This window comes from Ambystoma mexicanum, chromosome 5p, assembly GCF_040938575.1.
Source record: "Ambystoma mexicanum isolate Mex_15411 chromosome 5p, UKY_AmexF1_1, whole genome shotgun sequence".
Classification (NCBI taxonomy): domain Eukaryota; kingdom Metazoa; phylum Chordata; class Amphibia; order Caudata; family Ambystomatidae; genus Ambystoma; species Ambystoma mexicanum.
This window is the reverse complement of record NC_090930.1, coordinates 32764499-32783793: the sequence shown is the minus strand read 5'-3', so window position 1 is coordinate 32783793 and position 19295 is coordinate 32764499. Positions and strand designations below refer to the sequence as shown.

At 51.4% G+C, this 19295-nt stretch overlaps 1 protein-coding gene across 3 annotated transcripts in view; it reads left to right on the top strand.

Annotated features, from left to right (window-relative positions):
• Positions 1-19295, top strand: part of LOC138481620 (G-protein coupled receptor 143-like) — a 232205-nt gene that overhangs the window by 115193 nt on the left and 97717 nt on the right. For 2 of the 3 annotated variants that reach the window (XM_069613807.1, XM_069613809.1), the window contains 2 exons: positions 750-842; positions 14951-15060. In XM_069613807.1, the coding sequence (XP_069469908.1) occupies positions 750-842; positions 14951-15060 (203 nt within the window). The remainder of the gene's footprint in view (positions 1-749; positions 843-14950; positions 15061-19295) is intronic. The other variant, XM_069613808.1, reaches the window with a different exon arrangement.

Sequence of the window (19295 nt, the reverse complement as noted above, 5' to 3'; positions counted from 1 at the left end):
TTCATTGACTTGATTTCTGGGTTGCCATAGATGTTGAAGTGGTTGAGAAAGATGTGGTTGGCATTTGTGAGAGATGTGGTGACCAAGTACATGAAGTCTTCGAGGAAGGAGGTGTTGCAGTTGGGTGGTCTGTTGATAAGGTGAAAAGTGACCATGTCCGTTGGGGAGAGCGGGAAGTGTCGGGAGAGACTTTCGAAAGAGCCAATGGTAGCGATGTCCAGTTGGGTGCAGGGCCATGATGACTTGAGTGATGGTGAGGCCTCTGCTGACCATGTTTGGACGTCCTCCTTTAGAATGCTGAAGCTGTTTTGGGATGACTTCTAGGATGTGGGTGGAGGTGGGCATCACCCAGGTCTCAGTAAGGAAGATGGCATGTAAGTCATGTGTGGTGATGAGGTCGGCGATGTCTGCTGCATGATTGATTGCTGAGTGGAAATTGGCGAGCATCAGTTTTCTTGAAGTTGTGGAAGGAGAAGTGTTGATTGGTGGGGGGGCGGCCTATGGTGCCTTTGCTTCTTGCCATAGGTTATTGAAGATGCCAAAGCTCCTATTAATCCCGCTTCTTTCGATGTGAGGTTTGGAATATGGGCTTTATTTATGCTGATGGGAGTTGACTGGATCCCTCACTTGTGTTTCAGAGTGTTGAGATGGGGCCTCCACATTTCCATGCCCTGTAGGCTTGTGTGTGTGGTGCTAAGATGTTGGAAAGTTGATGCTTCATGTAATGGCTATGTTGCATTTCTCTGCAGGTCTGGGTCTCTATATTGCCTGCTGTCGTGGGGCATCTCCAGCCTAGTGTGTGTCCAGGGAATTCTGATGCTGTCTCTTCCATCAGACACCAGGTTAGACGGCTTTTGTGTGTATGCTGTCTGAGCCGGTAAAGTTGGCTTTGTCTTCTATGCTGTCACACTCTAGGGGTTTCACTTATTTCCTGACTTTTTTAAAATTTTTGTTTTCGAACATTTTTCAAAGTTTAATTTGTTAAACATTTATTTTCACATTTAACACTAAATATTGTTAGACACATTTGCAAAATGGAGAAAGACATTCAGCAGTAACAAACTATTGGGCAGGGTCGGGTGTGCCAAACGTAGTAAAGGATTGGTGTAGCTTTCCAACAAACCACATACATGTCAGACACCATTGCCAGGGCTCAGACACAATAAAGATATGACTCCCCTATAGTAGCTACGCGTTTTTGGAATCTGAGCCGTGGGCAACCACCACTTTGTAGTGACAAGTAAGGTGCCATTACTTCTGTTTCCTGAGACCATAAACGAGAGCACACGCAATACTTGTACATCAAAGGAAGCCGCTGAAAATGCATAAGAAGGGCCAGGAACTAAAATATTTCAGTATAGTTTTGGATTCATGCATTTGCCATTACTTTACCCCTAATCCAGGACTATAAAGTGAATACTTTTAGATGCCCTTAGGATGATAATGATCCACCTGGGAATCAAGGGAACCATTGATGGTGGCCCTGGCACAATGGAATGGAAGCGGGCCCGTGAGAAGTGCTGACTTAATGACTTCTGATTTTCCCATCGCGGGACCCGGAGACTTTCCCATCGCGGGACCCGGAGACTTTCCCATCGCGGGACCCGGAGACTACACCATCCCCGGGACCCGGAGAGACTACCCCATCCCCGGGACCCGGAGAGACTACCCCATCCCCGGGACCCGGAGAGACTACCCCATCCCCGGGACCCGGAGAGACTTTGCCATCCCCGGGACCCAGAGAGACTTTGACATCCCCGGGACCCGGAGGGACTTTGACATCCCCGGGACCCGGAGAGACTTTGACATCCCCAGGACCTGGAGAGACTTTGACATCCCCGGGACCTGGCCGTTTTTTGAACCTAGCTGTGCCTAGAAGTCTGCATGTACTACTTTAGTCTGCAGCCAACTGGCATTGCTCTGAAGTTGTGATTCGCGAACAAACATTCTCTATTGCAATTTCAAAACCATGCAGCCTTTTTGGATTTGCAAACTTCTTTGCCATTGTCATAGTAATAAACTCGGGTAGGTCTGATTTTGACAAGCAATATGCACACCGGTGGGACAGTTGCACTCCGTCCGAAGCCCCCAGGCGTATCAGCCTTGCAGAAAGCTCATGTCTTGCTTCCAGTACACCCTGTTAGAGAAGTACTATACTGTGGAGAAACCAGTTTGTTCATTGGCAAAAGTGCCTTAAATTGGGGAGATTGACATGACTGGAAACCTTTTAAAAATGTATCATTTTCTCATGAAAAGTTACATTTCGAATGGATTGCGTCCTCCATTACATGTCCAAGATGAGGAATACGTTGGAGGAACATCCAGTCGAAAGAATGTTACCAGGGGTAACTAACTTGTTCTTCTCATGTAAAAGAGATGATCGAGAGGACACATGGAGGGGGTGGCAGGGGCTGTATGTTCCATCAGATGGGAACATCTGTGTTTCATTGAAGTTTGCAAACTAAAGAGTGCTTTGTTGCTTTGTACGATCCCAGTAAATTTAGACAATGTAGGACTTGTGATTTACAAATTGTCTGTTAATCTCACCAAAACCTTTGGAAAGGAATCCTACATTCCCTTGCATCACCCCTCCCCCCCCCTTTTAGAAACAAGGTTTGTCTAGATGCCTGTCTCTATTTAAGAACAGATTGCACTTGTTTTTATCAAAATCACTTTAAATGCACGAAAAGCTGCATGTTTTGCTTCAGTAAAGGTGAATCTCCTTTGAGTGAACAAGTTCCTCATTGCTAAGTGCTGTGAGATGCATGTCCTGCAGGCCTGTCCAAAGCAGGCCACGCATCATCAGTAAAGATCATCTTCTCAAAGGAAGCCTATGTGCCTTGGCTGGTGACCGCCAGCTTCTGATAGCCGTTTAAGCCGACTTGGAGCCTTCCACCGGGATGAACCTCGTCCTGTGAACTCCAAGATCTTCGATTGCTCTTCTGGTTAGCACTTTACTGCCCTTTGCACTTCACGCCTGAGTTTGCAGTAATCTACAGAGGAAGAGGTTGCAGGCTCTTGTCCACTGAAATCATTTTAATGGTAAATCTGTTTTGTTCTTAGAAGGAGAATCTTGCTTTGAAAGCATGCAACCTTCTGTATTTAACTATCCCTGCAACTAATCAAAATGGTTGCGAGAGCTGTTGCAAGAACTCCCCTTCTGGTTGACGGGTCGAAGGGGCTGAGGCCGAGCTGCTAGAGACTGGGCTGGTCTGGCTGCTACCTGATTTGCCTCCCAGAGGGTGGGAGTGGGATCCCACAGGCTAGCTACTACTCACCACGAGGTTACCGACCCTGCGTCCCAGAATGCCAAGTGAATAATGCCAAGAATATCTGAATACGATTCAGAGCGGAACTCTCAGACCGCCTTGCCTAGTACTGCCTCCGTTTTTGAAAGCACTCAACCTGTTCGACTTGTTGCTGGTAATGAAAAAACACCCCCAACACATCTAGCATAGTGTTTGGAAATACAAGCATGAATCCCGCACTTGAGAAACCCAGAAGACCCTAAACTTAGAAACGGAATGGTTCGGACAACCTCAGTCGGTTAGAACTGCTGCCAGGGTCTGAGCTGGTATGTGCGCAATGCCCTTTCAGGATCCAGAACAATACAAAGAGGGTGACAATGCTGCAAGCCACATCTGTAGACACAGAAGGAAGGGAAATCTCGGAATGACTCCCTGCAGAGTGAGCACGGCACCAATTTGGGTATTTGTTCGGGAAGTAAGAGCAAGGAACCAATCCAATATTCTGAAACTAAAATACGACCACCTCTGCCAATCTGATGGGCCAAAACAAATGCCGTTCCCCAGGTAGCGCAATAGGAGGAGAAGAGAAGAAGAGAAAAGGAGGAATTTGTAAGGAATCCGAAGCGCTTCCAAACTATCTTTATATACTTGGGGAGTAGGCTACATGCGGAGAGACAGTCCATGCCTTGACTAAACCGCTGCATCTTCTCTGCCCACAAGATGTGCTTCTGGTACAGGCCCGAAGGCAATGTAGATGTTTGTGCCATGGACCAGAAGCCTGAAGGTGAAGTGCCACCTTGACAAGAGAGACCTGTGCCAGGAGCGACATATCTGCCTGGAGATCAGGGAGAGACTTACTGTGAAAGCTGATGAAACCCCTAATCTAGGAGAGACCTACCATGACATTGATGAAACCATAGGTCGCAGAGAGTACATAAGGAGTGTTATGTGAAGACTGGTAAACCAGAGACTCGGGGAAAGCCTAAACTAAGCTGCCTGAAACCGAGGAACGGGACACCTATTGGAGAACTGGTGAACGTAGACTGAATAAGAGTCCAGACTGTGAGTGAAGTCTGGAAAAGAGTTTCCAGGAGAAGTTGTATATTTTGTGTGATTAGTCTAGGGCTGGACACTAGAGATCACAATTTTAGTAGCTCTTTATTGGTTGAACATGTGTTGAAAGACTAGGGTAGCTGGGAGGCTAGAAGACTCATTAAAGTTAGGTTTTGGAACTTTGTGTGGGCCACATCGTTTGGACATTACTTTGTAGAACAGTGTCTCCCATGGAGTGTCAAGACCTTAGAGTGAGTTAAGGTTTGTATGATTTAGCCACTGAACTCCAAATGGTTTGGACATCGGATGAAAGCCCTGCTTTGTGTTCATCCATCCTTGACACTATTTGGAGACACCCTTATAGTTTGTAGACTGTGCTGGAGATCCTCAAGCTCGGGGGACGGGGTTCGGGGGGGCATGGGCAGTCTGCAACATTTGGCTCTCCAGATGTTTTGCATTTCAACTCTCATCAGCCCTACCCTGCATAAAAGAATCGGGGGAGCTGTAGCACGAAATATCGGCAGAGCTCCAGCATCCAGAATGTGTGGATTTCAGATGAGAACCAGACGTGTAAAAGGAGAGGGAGTGATGCCAGGGAAATAAGCAGAAGCACTATTAGGCCTTTGTATAGGAACATCTTTAAGCCAGATTGGAACAGATCAGTTCGGACTCCAGTGCTTAGAGAGTGAATTTGTTGGCTGGCTTTCATTTTAACAGAGGCCTGGATGAATGCTCTCTGAGTGACGTTGCTCATTTAAGAGAGGTCCTGTTACTGAGGTCTGGATGAGTGTGAGGCCTGGTTGAGTGGTGTCTGAGTGAGGTTGCTTATTGGAGGGAGCTCCTGTAACCGATGCCTGGATGAGTGGGGTTGCTCATTGGAGAGAGCCCTTGTAGCCAAGGCCTGGATGAGTGGTGTCTGAGTGATGATGCTCATTGGAGGGAGCTCCTGTAGCTGAGGCATGGGTGAGTGGTGTCTGAGTGATGTTGCTCATTGGAGGGAGCTCCTGTAACCGACGCCTGGATGAGTGGTGGTAGATGGGGGTGGGCTTGGTTCGATAGGCACTTGTGCGTGAGGGACAGTGTTTTGAAGGCAATTCTTTGGTTAATATTGAGCCAATTTAGTGTGCATCTAGTTTCTGAAATATGTTGGGTCCTAGTGTTAAACGGGATATCGTATCATGCCTCCTTTCTTGTATATATTGGCCTAAGCCCAGTCGCTCTGCGAAGAAAACCGCGTTGCAAAGTTTTAATTCTAGATCGACTTAGCCGCCATTTTAGGTCCATCCGCCATATTGATTTCCATTTCAATGTAACTCTGTGTCTAAAATGGTGGACAGTGTTTCCCGCTTGTAACTGAGCCGTCCTGAACCTTGTACGAAAGTTAATGTGTGAACTGTCCGTTGGCCGAATGTTTGGGTTGAGTGAAGAGACCTTGTCCCATGCCTGATTTAAAGACAGAGGATTGTCTGCACCAATAAATCTGATCCACGGACATACATCAACCACAATGTAGAACAAATATTGAACGTGGACACCAGCTGAACTGCATTGAAAAGGACATGTGTTAAGGCTTGGTGTTAAATCCGAGAATACACTATTGCCATTGTGACTTGTTCACATGTAAACTGAGGATGATCCTTATACATATAGTTCGACAAGCCAGAAGTGAACTCGGCCGGAACTCTAGAACATGGATTATTAACTTGCAGAGGGGCTGGAGATTATTATCGAAAATGTATAAAATGCGCAACTGTTTAGACGTCCTGTACCTCTCACTCCTCTCACCGAAAGGGCTGGTATTCGCTGTGATGTACTGAGGGCCAGCTAGCTATCTGTATCTGATTTTGTTTCTTTGTAACTGTACAGTATTAGAATAAAGATCTGTGAATCTTTATAAGCCTGTATTTGGTGTATTTCCTTTTGGGGTACTCGGCCTCGATATTTCCTTTTGCTTTCACACTAGGGAAGTTTTATGCTGCCCTGATGGCGTCATTTAGCATAACCTGTATTTTATTGAGGTTTTGTTGTGAAGTGCCAAGATGGAGCTCATTGGATAGAGCAAGTGCTCTTGCTATTGTGATGCAGTTGCGGTTGTCGAGCTGTGATGAGCTTACGGGTGTGAGCGGAGGAAGAGGAGGCTAAGGCATTGGTTTGTCTTGTTAGGGTTGAGGAGGAATCAATGTAAATTCCCAGATTTTTCACAACTTTGGAGACTTTAATTCTATTGCTGTCAATATTAAGGAGGTGAATAGCACGTCCAGTTTGTTCAGGTTAGCTGGTGAGCCGAGTAGGAGCAGCTCTGTCCTATCGTCGTTAAGACAGAGCCCATGCTTCGCCATCCAAGTTTGTATAATGAGGTAAACGACATTGAGCGTCTTACTGTCTACAGTGTAATCACCAGTGATAGGGAAGAGTATCTGAGTGTCATCCGCATAATTCGTGTAAGTGACACCCAGATAGTCAAGATCATCAAAAAGTGGTTTGGTGAATACATTGTAGAGAGTAGGAGACACACAAGACCCCTGAGGGACACCGCAGGTTACTGGGGTGGGTGAGGCTGATTCTGAGGGTGCAAAGACTCTCATGGATCTATCGTTCAGGAATGATTCAATCCACGCGTTTGCTTGGTCAGAGAAGTGTGCGGCAGAAGATGGGTGTTTGCTTGAGGTTTTATGGTTCACCAAATCAAATGCCGCTGACAGATCGAGAAGGCATAGGGCAAGTTTTCCCTTATCTTTCATGGTTTGGATTTGGGTCTTTTTTAGAAGCCGGAGTACCCACACCTCTATAAGATTGTTGGGTACTATGAGGGATTTGAATGAAACGTTGATGACAGTTGTGATAAAGGAGGCCAGTTCCTTAGCGGCCCCCTTGATGAGAGTAGTGGGACAGGCACCCTGACGGTTTGACGGTTTCAATTTTAGGATGATGGTTTCAACCTCTTTGATAGAGAGGGGAGTGAAGGTAAATTGGGGCTGGGTGTTCCTAGTAGAGGATGCTGGGTACTGTGTTTGATCGGCATTAGTAATACGAATTTTCTTGTCCTCTATTTTGCTTTTGAGCAAGGCGATTTTTGTCTTTGAGTGCGTTCTGTACGTTGGTGCACCACAGAGAATTTTTGGTACAGATATCTGGGGGAGGGGCCGGTGTTTCCAACTCTTTCAAGATGTTAAACAGTTCCTTAGTTTGGATTTGGCTTTCATTATACGTCATTATAGTTGTCTTTTTTGCTTGGACAACGGTTATCTTGTAGTTGAACGAGGCTGTAATGAAATTGTCCTTGCTATAGATGGGTTACACCGCCATAGAGACCCGGAAGTTCTCTTCAATTTCCTATGTGACTTGAAGTGGGGTGGTGTACCAATTATTGAGGTGAGCTCAAGTTTTAGATGTATGTAGTTTGAGAGGCGCTATTGTGTTAATAGCCTTGAGGATGGTATGGTTGTACATGAAAAGCGCTGCTCTCTGGAGGTGGCTGCGGTAGAAGGATCCTGTCTCTAGGGAGGCAAAATACTTGCTCTGTTTCCGGGGGAAGGGCCTGGGCTCATTGGCAGCGCCACATTTCTTTCCCGCTTCCATCTCCCTTGCTTGTTACTGCAAGGAGATTCTAGTCCTTTCCATGCAGCTGCGCGGGTGAGCTACACACCACTACTAATGATGGGTAGCTATGCACAGAAAGCATGTTTGTTGAAGCTTGGTGGCCTCCTGAACCTGGTGGACCTCCATGGCGGATGAGCGTGGGGCAGGAAGGATGGCAGGGCCAGGTGGCAAAGTCCACTCAACAGAGTGAAGAATTGGGAGCAGTAATTGCTGGAAGGTCTGGTCTATGACCAGAATCCTGCCATGTGTGTAAGCTGGCAGAAGCAGAAAGGTGGCTCCCATGGAAGGTCTTGCTTGCACACCATGACCACTGTCGAATGCACGGGCAAGCCCTCCATCCCATCGTGCTCAGCTCAGGATTGTATGACTTGGCAGGGCAGCAGGGGTGCCATCCTTTTATAGTGGTATCCGCAGAGATCACAGTCTGTGTGTTTTCTGTAGCGCTGTGGCAGCTGACATTGAAGCAGTCCTTGGAGTACCAGGAGAAATGGTGAATAAGTCCTGCTATTGGGCCATCCATGAGGCCTGCTCCAGCTGATTCCCCAGTGTGGTACCTTGATGGAGGCTCCCAAACCCATCCCATTCCTCCCGCTGCCAGGAGTGCCACACTTGTATGTGCAGGCAGAGAGTTGAGTGCAGATTCTTGTATACATCAGAGGGCAACACGGTTCCCCTGATGGCCGACTTGTGGGCAGAGTGCACCCGGCTGCCACTGCCCACTGAGTGCTTGACAGTACATTCTTCCAGCGATGCTTGACTGCCCAATGAGTAAACCTGACTTTCCACCGGGAAGCAGTGCTTGGTTTGCAGAGCGCCAAGAAGGTCCTGCTCAATGCTCTAGCCCTTTGAGGGAAGTTGCATTCTGGTAGTGCCTTCCAATCCACCTTTTGGAGCTTGGATTTTGTTGTTGCATAACATCATCTCTGCCTTGACCATTCATGGGGTTCGTCAATATACCCCCTGGTTGGCCTTTGTCCTCAGCCTTGTAGTGACCTCTCTGAAGATGGGGTTGCATTTAAGTTGCTCTGGCGCTGACCACAGTGACTTGCATGACCTTTACAACCCGAACAACGTAGCTTGCCAACAAATGAGCCAGAGGTTGCCATTCTCTGAACCTGGATCCTTCATCTGTTGCTGCACCTGCTGGAGCAGAACCAGGCAGCCATTAGATCACCCTCATTGGCCTCTGACCTCCTTGTCGCTCTTCTGCGTGACCAATCACCTGTGTTAAATCTGTAAACCCTTTCTTCAGGCACCCCTCCAGCTTCTGCGCTGCACATGTTAGAGACCCTCGAGCCACATGGGATGTGAGGACGAGGAAGACATGAGATTCAGAAAATTGGAGGTGACTTTTTGCATAGATCTTATGATGAAATTCTCACCACCATCAGCGCCCCCCCCCCCGCTCACCTTCCCAACAAAGAATTGCTGCGTGCATGCGGTTACAATGAATGTTCACTGAAACCCACATGCTGACCTGGAGCAAATGGCAGACCACCAGAGTAGCTCAGCGAGGTTGCGCAGCTGGACTTTGTGCTACACTCCTAGTTTGACCATGCCTTAGGTAGGGGTGGACCACGTGCAGAGTGTAATGCAGTTCAAGATGGCAACAGGCTTTTGACCCCTCCCAGTCTCTGTGTGTACTTTGGAGGTCATTCTCAGAAGCCCTACACTTGGCCTAGGCTCCTAGGAGCCCATGGGCAGTGTGACGATTCACCAGGTATTGTCACTTCTCCCTGGGGGGGGGGGATCCCTTTCCCAGGAGGCCAGGGAGGTGCGGCCTATACTCAGTACCCCACCCCCTACCCTTTAGGGGTGGTTTAATGCAGGAATCCCTCATGAGGGCGACTCCCCCTCTGGAGACAAGAATGACCACCTGAGGTACAGCCCGTTGAACATCACACCACAGCATAGCCCCCCCAACTCCACATTCCAAACGACTTCCTTGAGAGTAGACCAATGTATTACTATAGCACATTGGATACAGCCAAAACAGAAAGTACCAGGACGAAGAAGACATGAAGATTACTGGCTGTGCTAGTACTGATACGAGGTTGCCCAGAGAAGGTGTAAAGATCAAGGTGTCAAAAGAAGCAAAGGACTTTGACAGTCCACCAGGGAGTGACTGGTTACAATGTATAAAAAAGGGGACGGACTAAAGAAGTTGTGAAGCTCAGCTGGGGGAGGTAAGAGGTGTAGACACTGTCCACTGCGTGAGTATCGAATCCTGATGGGAGAGCGGAGGAAGAGAAGAGCTGAGGATGCCGGTGAACCGCTGAGGGAGTCCTCTGAGCTTGCTGCTGTAGTGGACCCATGTATGAAGCTTAGGAGAGGCAGAGCTGCATGCTGAGATGCCGTGTTGCAGCGAGAGCAGAGGAGAGAAAGCTGGATGGAAAACCCTCAGTGGCAGGAAGCCCCAGTGACGAACCAAAGCCCCATTGAAGGTAACTGTTTGTATGACAGACCCAGAGGGGACACTGGGCTACACGCGAGACAGGCTCAGGCAACTCTACCTCGGCTGCCAAGCCCAAGAAGAGTCAACTGGGCATCCAACCTAATCTTCCTCGTAGCAGTGGCAGAGAGAAGCCCACTGACCAACAGAGAAGAGTCTGGGACCCCCAGATGAGGGAAATGAGCATCTCAGGAAATCATCACAACCGTGTCGGGGATGAACCCACTGATGACCATAGAAGGGCCTGGGACCCTAACGCCAGCGTAACAATTTCCTCATGCGTGGCAAAGCGAAGTCCACTGGCACCCAGAGAAGGACTTGGGAGTCCTTCCACCCACTGGCTGAAGTTTGAAACTACAGAAAAGCACTCTCAAACAGCAGGGGAAGGGAAGTCTTGGAGAAGGAACTTTCTGCTGAATTCTATTGTTCTTTAGCTGTAGTGGAAGGGATGGCAGTAGGTTGTGATACAGGAGGGTTGAGTTTGCTTTTGATGGACATTCTGACAGACCCTTTAATATTAGTTTGAGGCAGGGAAACCCCTCCTAGAGATGGGACTAGTGAGGGTTTCTTTTACTATTAATAAATGTTTATAGCAACCAACATATCACTCTGTATCAGCTTCCTTCTTCAACGCCCTTGGAGCAGACAAAAGAATTATAAAGTTAGCGGGAAGCCAAGTCTAGGCAGAGAGGAGGGAGGCTAGGAGATGGGGGAGACTCCTAGCTATATTTATTTATTTTGACATTTATATCAGCGAGACCAAAGCATGAGGGTGCTAGTCCCATAGTTGTAGCAAACTGTAGATATAGGGGAGACAATGACGAGATGCATTTATCTACAGGTAACGGTGCATACAGTGCGGAAATGCGCTGTTCAAAGGGTTAATTGCCCATGATGGTGTGTAGGGCCAGCAGGTGGCTGCTCCTGATATAAAATATCAGACCAGTTTGCAGGTCCTCCTTTAGGGTTTGGGAAGTGCTTATCCATGTTGGGGCCTTCAAGAGGAGGTACAATCTGCCCATTGAGATGCCTAGAGTCTTACGCCAACTCACCACCCTGAAGAGGAGAGAAATATTGAGACCACTGGTGTCTCGCTCATTCCCGGCATTATTAGATGGGCTGAAAAAGACATTGAGACCGTGGAGTCTCACACCTAATCCGCATCCTAAGACATAACTTAAGGAGCCTAAGAAACATCAGGAGTATCAGAACTGCGCTGCCAACTGAGAAGGTAGAAGACGCCTAAAACATCAGGAGTATCAGAACTGCGCTGCCAACTGAGAAGGTAGAAGAAGCCTAAAACATCTGGAGTATCAGAACTGCGCTGCCAACTGAGAAGGTAGAAGAAGCCTAAAACATCTGGAGTATCAGAACTGTGCCGCCAACTGAGAAGGCGGAAGAGGCCTAAAACATCTGGAGTATCAGAACTGCGCCGCCAACTGAGAAGGCGGAAGAGGCCTAAAACATCTGGAGTATCAGAACTGCGCCGCCAACTGAGAAGGCGGAAGAGGCCTAAAACATCTGGAGTATCAGAACTGCGCCGCCAACTGAAAAGGCGGAAGAGGCCTAAAACATCTGGAGTATCAGAACTGCGCCGCCAACTGAAAAGGCGGAAGAGGCCTAAAACATCTGGAGTATCAGAACTGCGCCGCCAACTGAGAAGGCGGAAGAGGCCTAAAACATCTGGAGTATCAGAACTGCGCCACCAACTGAAAAGGCGGAAGAGGCCTAAAACATCTGGAGTATCAGAACTGCGCCGCCAACTGAGAGGGCGGAAGAAGCCTAAAACATCTGGAGTATCAGAACTGCGCCGCCAACTGAGAAGGTGTAAGAGGCCTAAAACATCTGGAGTATCAGAACTGCGCCGCCAAGTGGGAAGGCGGAAGCAGCGGAAGCCACCAGGGAGTCCTACACCTCCTAGCGTAGACCAGAGGCTGACATCTGCCTTGGGACGCTAATGATTACGCTGGACTAATGAGAAATAGTGCTATTTCTAAACATTCACAATAAAAAGTTGAAGCAAAAACCTTGGATACTTGCATTTATACTGACCGCAACCCCATATTCAGAACATTAAAGAAGGGTAACTTTGGGGACCAAAATATATCTGAATGTTTTCCCAACTATTGAACCTGAATGCAATCCATATGCCCTCTTCATGCCACGGTAATGGAAAGGTGTGCCTCCTTGCGCCTAGAAGACAGCAAATACCTGCTTTCTCTCCCTGCTACTGGACATCCTACGCTGTCTCCTAGCCTACGCAGCTGGAACTGGTCCACATCCCCTCTCAAGAAGTGAATCTGACGAGTCCTGAGTTTCTCCTAGCAAAAGAAACCAAATATCGGTCCTCTTTTAGCTAGCGCACCTTGAATATGGACCATGCTGTCGCAGCTAGTCCCTTCTTTAGTCTCAATACAGTTTGTGAATCTTCATCCAAATATTACAGAAACCAGATATTCCAAAGAACCCATAGTGTCATCAGTGACCGCGGCCACAATATTGTCCATTCACGTCGCAAATCCTAAATGTACCTTTGTTAAAAAGAAGCCTAATGAAACATTCTTCTCTGTTCCCTTCCCCCTAATCCGGCTCCTGTAAACTCGTCTCTATTACCCAACTCCCCCCACGCATCGTCTTCATTTGCATGTTTTCTGAGTGTGTGGAACGTCAACAGTGACGACCTAAAAACCACACTGGAGATGCTCGTGTGAGACTGGTTTGTTCAACCATGTAAAGAGAGAAAATGTGTTCAAGTTGCCTCGATCCATTCTTTAGCAGGGAAGGCTGTTTTGTTTAAAGGATCGTACACATATAAATCCAGTCCTGTGGGCCATTTCTCCAAGGATAGTCCTTCACTTTTCTGTCACTGTTGCAAATATAGTGTATTTCTTTTTAAACCTCCAATTCGGTTTACTATACAGGTCAGCAAACTTGGCGATGCAGTCATAGCAAATGTCACCAAATACCTGAACTTTCCCAATTTGTTATCGAGCAGTATAGAAGGTCTTTTCCAATGTTTCCAAGGGTGCTCTTCTGCAGGCCATTGATCCATTGATGGGGATATTTTTATTTACATTGGTTTCCCAGTCCTGGGCCTCGGAACAGCTGTGAAGATTCGTTCTTCCTCAGTTCAATAAGAGATGAGCCATTCCAAGGATATGTTTCAGGTTAAGAACCGAGTTCTTTGCAAGATCGCACCAAGATCAGACGCACGTGGCGAGGAGGTCAGTCTAGGAGTAAATTAACACAATGTGCGTCACGCCGCTTAAACCTACAAGGTGATCTTCTTGTTTCAAGTCTAACTTTTCCATGTTGACCGCTGTTGACCTACCTGGCGGTCTTGATTCTTGAATCTAGCTCCCTCCCCACGGGACAGCTAGGGCTATTTGAAGTAAAAGGCTGTGGGCATATGCCAAGAACTTCTCACTTGCACAGAAGGAAGCTGGGAGCAGAACACATTGGGCATTCCAGCAATGTTCACAGGGTCGAGGGGCATGTTGCAAAGTAGAGGGGGCAACGTGACCCTCGCGGTGGCGTGCTTGCAGAATACGTGGCATTAGTGAAGATCGAGGCAAAAGATCTACTGAACAGGTGCCACCACTCAAGGAAATGGATCTCTGAGGCAGCGGGGCACCCTCACTCCCTCTCCCAGAGGCTGCCCATTACCCACTGCCCACGAATGCTTGGAGGAAGAGTATGGCAGCTGTACTCCTCTAGGAGGCTGGAAACCTAAGGGTAACCGGGTGACGTGGGCAAGAAGGTAAGAGAATTGTGCCCCCCACTCTTTCTCCTGTTAGATGGACCAATACTCATCTTGACAAGTAATGGTGTCAAAACTCCTAACAGTTGCCTGCTGGTAATCCCACTCCATGTTCTGACATGCGTGTTCCGCCTCTATCTGAAGGGCTTTCCAGGAAACTCGGTTCTTCTGCACCACTGGCACATGTGGCGTTTACCTTTTCAGCTCCTGTCTATTTTTTGTGGAGACACAAGTTCACTTATAATTTTGGTCAGCTGACGTACCCACATCTCATTCAAGAGTTGATCTGTGTTTTATTCTTCAGTAAATATTTTCTTTGAGGTTTGTCTCCCCTATTGTGGATTCAGAAAGCTTGAAAAGTTGCCGCCTAGCCCTCAAGCTAGCCCTCTGCTTAATCTTGTCCAACAAGCCTGCAGGTCAACAATGGCTGGCTGGCTGAATGAATGAATGAATGAATGGGGGGGGTTTTTCTGGACTCGCGTTACTTAGTTGTCCTGGTCTCATGTTAGCCTGGAGCCCCAGAATATTTTTAGTTTGCAATTGCCACGCAGCATATACTGAAAGTGAACAGAATTCTGGGTCTGAGGGCTCGCCCTGCGCCTACCTTATCCCGATGGCCTTTGTTCAAATACTAGATGTGCACCTACTGTGTACTTTCATCACTCAAAAGCTTTGCGACATTGGAACCCTCTTGTCCAGAGAGCTCCCAACATTGCTGTAGGTTTAGGAGAAATGGCTGAAGCGGTTTTGTCTGCATATCGTTCGCTGTTTCTTGACCCCCCTTTTCCTAAGCTCCCTTGATCTTACGCGGGCGTCTGAACCTCTTGTGTCTTTCAGGTGCGACTCTCTCCATGGCCTGGTTCTCTTCCATGAAGTTGTGACCTACGTGCCGCTGCTTCTGGCGTTGTTGGGGAACCCAATGCTACTGGCCAGAGCCTTCTGTGCAGGTTAGTGGTCTGTCCTTGCTGTCCCATGTACTTACCTACGTTCCACACACACCACAGAGCTTAAAGGAAGGCCACCAGAGTGACTATTGGGGGGGGGTGGAGGGTCAGATGGGGGAGAGGAGGGTCAGATGGGGGAGAGGAGGGTCAGATGGGGGAGAGGAGGGTCAGATGGGGGAGAGGAGGGTCAGATGGGGGAGGTGGAGGGTGAGATGGGGGAGGTGGAGGGTGAGATGGGGGAGGTGGAGGGTGAGATGGGGGAGATGCAGGGTCAGATGGGGGAGGTGGAGGGTCAGATGGGGGAGGTGGAGGGTCAGATGGGGGAGGTGGAGGGTCAGATGGGGGAGGTGGACGGTCAGATGGGGAGGTGGAGGGTCAGATGGGGGAGATGCAGGGTCAGATGGGGGAGATGCAGGGTCAGATGGGGGAGATGCAGGGTCAGATGGGGGAGATGGAGGGTCAGATGGGGGAGATGGAGGGTCAGATGGGGGAGATGGAGGGTCAGATGGAGGAGATGGAGGGTCAGATGGCGGGTCAGATGGGGGAGATGGCGTGTCAGATGGGGGAGATGGCGTGTCAGATGGGGGAGATGGCGTGTCAGATGGGGGAGATGGCGTGTCAGATGGGGGAGATGGCGTGGGAGGTGGAGTGTCAGATGGGGAGGTGGAGTGTCAGATGGGGAGGTGGAGGGTCAGATGTGGAAGTGGGCGGGGTCAGATGGGGGGTTCAGATGGGGGTCAGATGGGGAGATGGGGGGGTCAGATGGGGAGGGGGGGTCAGATGGGGAGATGGGGGGGGTCAGATGGGGAGATGGGGGGGTCAGATGGGGAGATGGAGGGTCAGATGGGGAGATGGGGGGGGGGGGGTCAGATGGGGGGGTCAGATGGGGAGATGGAGGGTCAGATGGGGAGATGGGGGGGGGGTCAGATGGGGGGTCAGATGGGGGAGATGGCGGGTCAGATGGGGTGATGGCGGGTCAGATGGGGTGATGGCGGGTCAGATGGGGGAGATGGAGGGGGAGGTGGAGTGTCAGATGGGGAGGTGGAGGGTCAGATGGGGAAGTGGGGGGGGTCAGATGGGGGGTGAGATGGGGAGATGGGGGGTGAGATGGGGAGATGGGGGTCAGATGGAGAGATGGGGGGTCAGATGGGGGAGATGGATGGGGAGGTGGAGGGTCAGATGGGGGAGATGGAGAGATGGAGGGTCAGATGGGGGAGATGCAGGGTCAGATGGGCAGATGCAGGGTCAGATGGGGGAGATGGAGGGTCAGATGGGGGAGATGCAGGGTCAGATGGGGGAGATGCAGGGTCAGATGGGGGAGATGCAGGGTCAGATGGGGGAGATGCAGGGTCAGATGGCGGGTCAGATGGGGGAGATGGCGGGTCAGATGGGGGAGATGGCGGGGGAGGTGGAGTGTCAGATGGGGAAGTGGGGGGGTCAGATGGGGGGGTCAGATGGGGGGTCAGATGCAGGGTCAGATGGAGGGGGATGCAGGGTCAGATGGGGGAGATGCAGGGTCAGATGGGGGAGATGCAGGGTCAGATGGGGAGATGCAGGGTCAGATGGGGGAGATGCAGGGTCAGATGGGGGAGATGGCGGGTCAGATGGGGGAGATGGGGGAGATGGAGGGTCAGATGGGGGAGATGGAGGGGGAGGTGGAGTGTCAGATGTGGAGGGTCAGATGGGGAAGTGGGCGGGGTCAGATGGGGAAGTGGGGGGGGGTCAGATGGGGGGGTCAGATTGGGGGGGGTCAGATGGGGGGGGGGTCAGATGGGGGGGGGGGTCAGATGGGGGAGATGGAGGGTCGGATGGGGGAGATGGAGGGTCGGATGGGGGAGATGGAGGGTCGGATGGGGGAGATGGCGGGTCGGATGGGGGAGATGGCGGGTCGGATGGGGGAGATGGCGGGTCGGATGGGAGAGAAGGAGGGGGAGGTGGAGTGTCGGATGGGGAGGTGGAGGGTCAGATGTGGAAGTGGGCGGGGTCAGATGGGGGGGTCAGATGGGGAGATGGGGGGGGGTCAGATGGGGAGATGGGGGGGGGGTCAGATGGGGGAGATGGGGGGGGGTCAGATGGGGGAGATGGCGGGTCAGATGGGGGAGATGGCGGGTCAGATGGGGGAGATGGCGGGTCAAATGGGGGAGATGGCGGGTCAGATGGGGGAGATGGCGGGTCAGATGGGGGAGATGGCGGGTCAGATGGGGGAGATGGCGGGTCAGATGGGGGAGATTGAGGGGGAGGTGGAGGGTCAGATGGGGGAGGTGGAGGGTCAGATGGGGGAGATGGAGGGGGAGGTGGAGTGTCAGATGTGGAGGGTCAGATGGGGAAGTGGGGGGGGTCAGATGGGGGGGTCAGATGGGGGGGTCAGAAGGGGGAGATGGAGGGGGAGGTGGAGGGTCAGATGGAGGGGGAGGTGGAGGGTCAGATGGGGGGGAGATGGAGGTGGAGGGTCAGATGGGGGAGATGGAGGGTCAGATGGGGGTCAGATGGGGAGATGGGGGGGTCAGATGGGGAGATGGAGGGTCAGATGGGGAGATGGGGGGTCAGATGGGGAGATGGGGGGGGTCAGATGGGGGAGATGGGAGGGTCAGATGGGGGAGATGGGAGGGTCAGATGGGGGAGATGGGAGGGTCAGATGGGGGAGATGGGCGGGTCAGATGGGGAGATGGGCGGGTCAGATGGGGGAGATGGCGGGTCAGATGGGGGAGATGGCGGGTCAGATGGGGGAGATGGAGGGGGAGGTGGAGGGTCAGATGTGGAGGGTCAGATGGGGAAGTGGGGGGGTCAGATGGGGGGGTCAGATGGGGGAGGTGGAGGGTCAGATGGGGGAGGTGGAGGGTCAGATGGGGGAGACGGAGGGGGAGGTGGAGGGTCAGATGGGGAGGTGGAGGGTCAGATGTGGAGGGTCAGATGGGGGGTCAGATGGGGAGATGGGGGGTGAGATGGGGAGATGGGGGGTGAGATGGGGAGATGGGGGTCAGATGGAGAGATGGGGAGTCAGATGGGGGGTCAGATGGGGGAGATGGATGGGGAGGTGGAGGGTCAGATGGGGGAGATGGAGAGATGGAGGGTCAGATGGGGGAGATGGAGAGATGGAGGGTCAGATGGGGGAGATGGAGAGATGCAGGGTCAGATGGGGGAGATGCAGGGTCAGATGGGGGAGATGCAGGGTCAGATGGGGGAGATGCAGGGTCAGATGGGGGAGATGCAGGGTCAGATGGGGGAGATGCAGGGTCAGATGGGGGAGATGCAGGGTCAGAGGGGGAGATGGAGGGTCAGATGGCGGGTCAGATGGGGGAGATGGCGGGTCAGATGGGGAAGTGGGGGGGTCAGATGGGCGGGTCAGATGGGGGAGATGCAGGGTCAGATGGGGAGATGCAGGGTCAGATGGGGGGGGTCAGATGGGGGGGTCAGATGGGGGGTCAGATGGGGAGATGGAGAGATGGAGGGGTCAGATGGGGAGATGGAGAGATGGAGGGGTCAGATGGGGAGATGGAGAGATGGAGGGGTCAGATGGGGGAGATGGCGGGTCAGATGGGGGAGATGGCGGGTCAGATGGGGGAGATGGCGGGTCAGATGGGGGAGATGGAGGGTCAGATGGGGGAGATGGAGGGGGAGGTGGAGTGTCAGATGTGGAGGTGGAGGGTCAGATGTGGAGGGTCAGATGGGGAAGTCAGATGGGGGTGAGATGGGGGTCAGATGGAGAGATGGGGGGTCAGATGGGGGAGATGGAGATGGAGGGGGAGGTGGAGGGTCAGATGGGGGAGATGGCGGGTCAGATGGGGGAGGGGGAGGTGGAGTGTCAGATGGTGAAGTGGGGGGGTCAGATGGAGAGATGGGGGGTCAGATGGGGGAGATGGAGATGGAGGGGGAGGTGGAGGGTCAGATGGGGGAGATGGCGGGTCAGATGGGGGAGGGGGAGGTGGAGTGTCAGATGGTGAAGTGGGGGGGTCAGATGGGGGGTCAGATGGGAAGATGGGGGGGTCATATGGGGGAGATGGAGGGGGAGGTGGAGGGTCAGATGGGGGAGGTGGAGGGTCAGATGGGGGAGATGGAGGGTCAGATCGGGGAGATGGAGGGGGAGGTGGAGGGTCAGATGTGGAGGGTCAGATGGGGAAGTGGGGGGGGTCAGATGTGGAGGGTCAGATGGGGGAGATGGAGGGTCAGATGGGGGAGATGGAGGGGAGGTGGAGGGTCAGATGGGGGAGATGGCGGGTCAGATGGGGGAGATGGCGGGT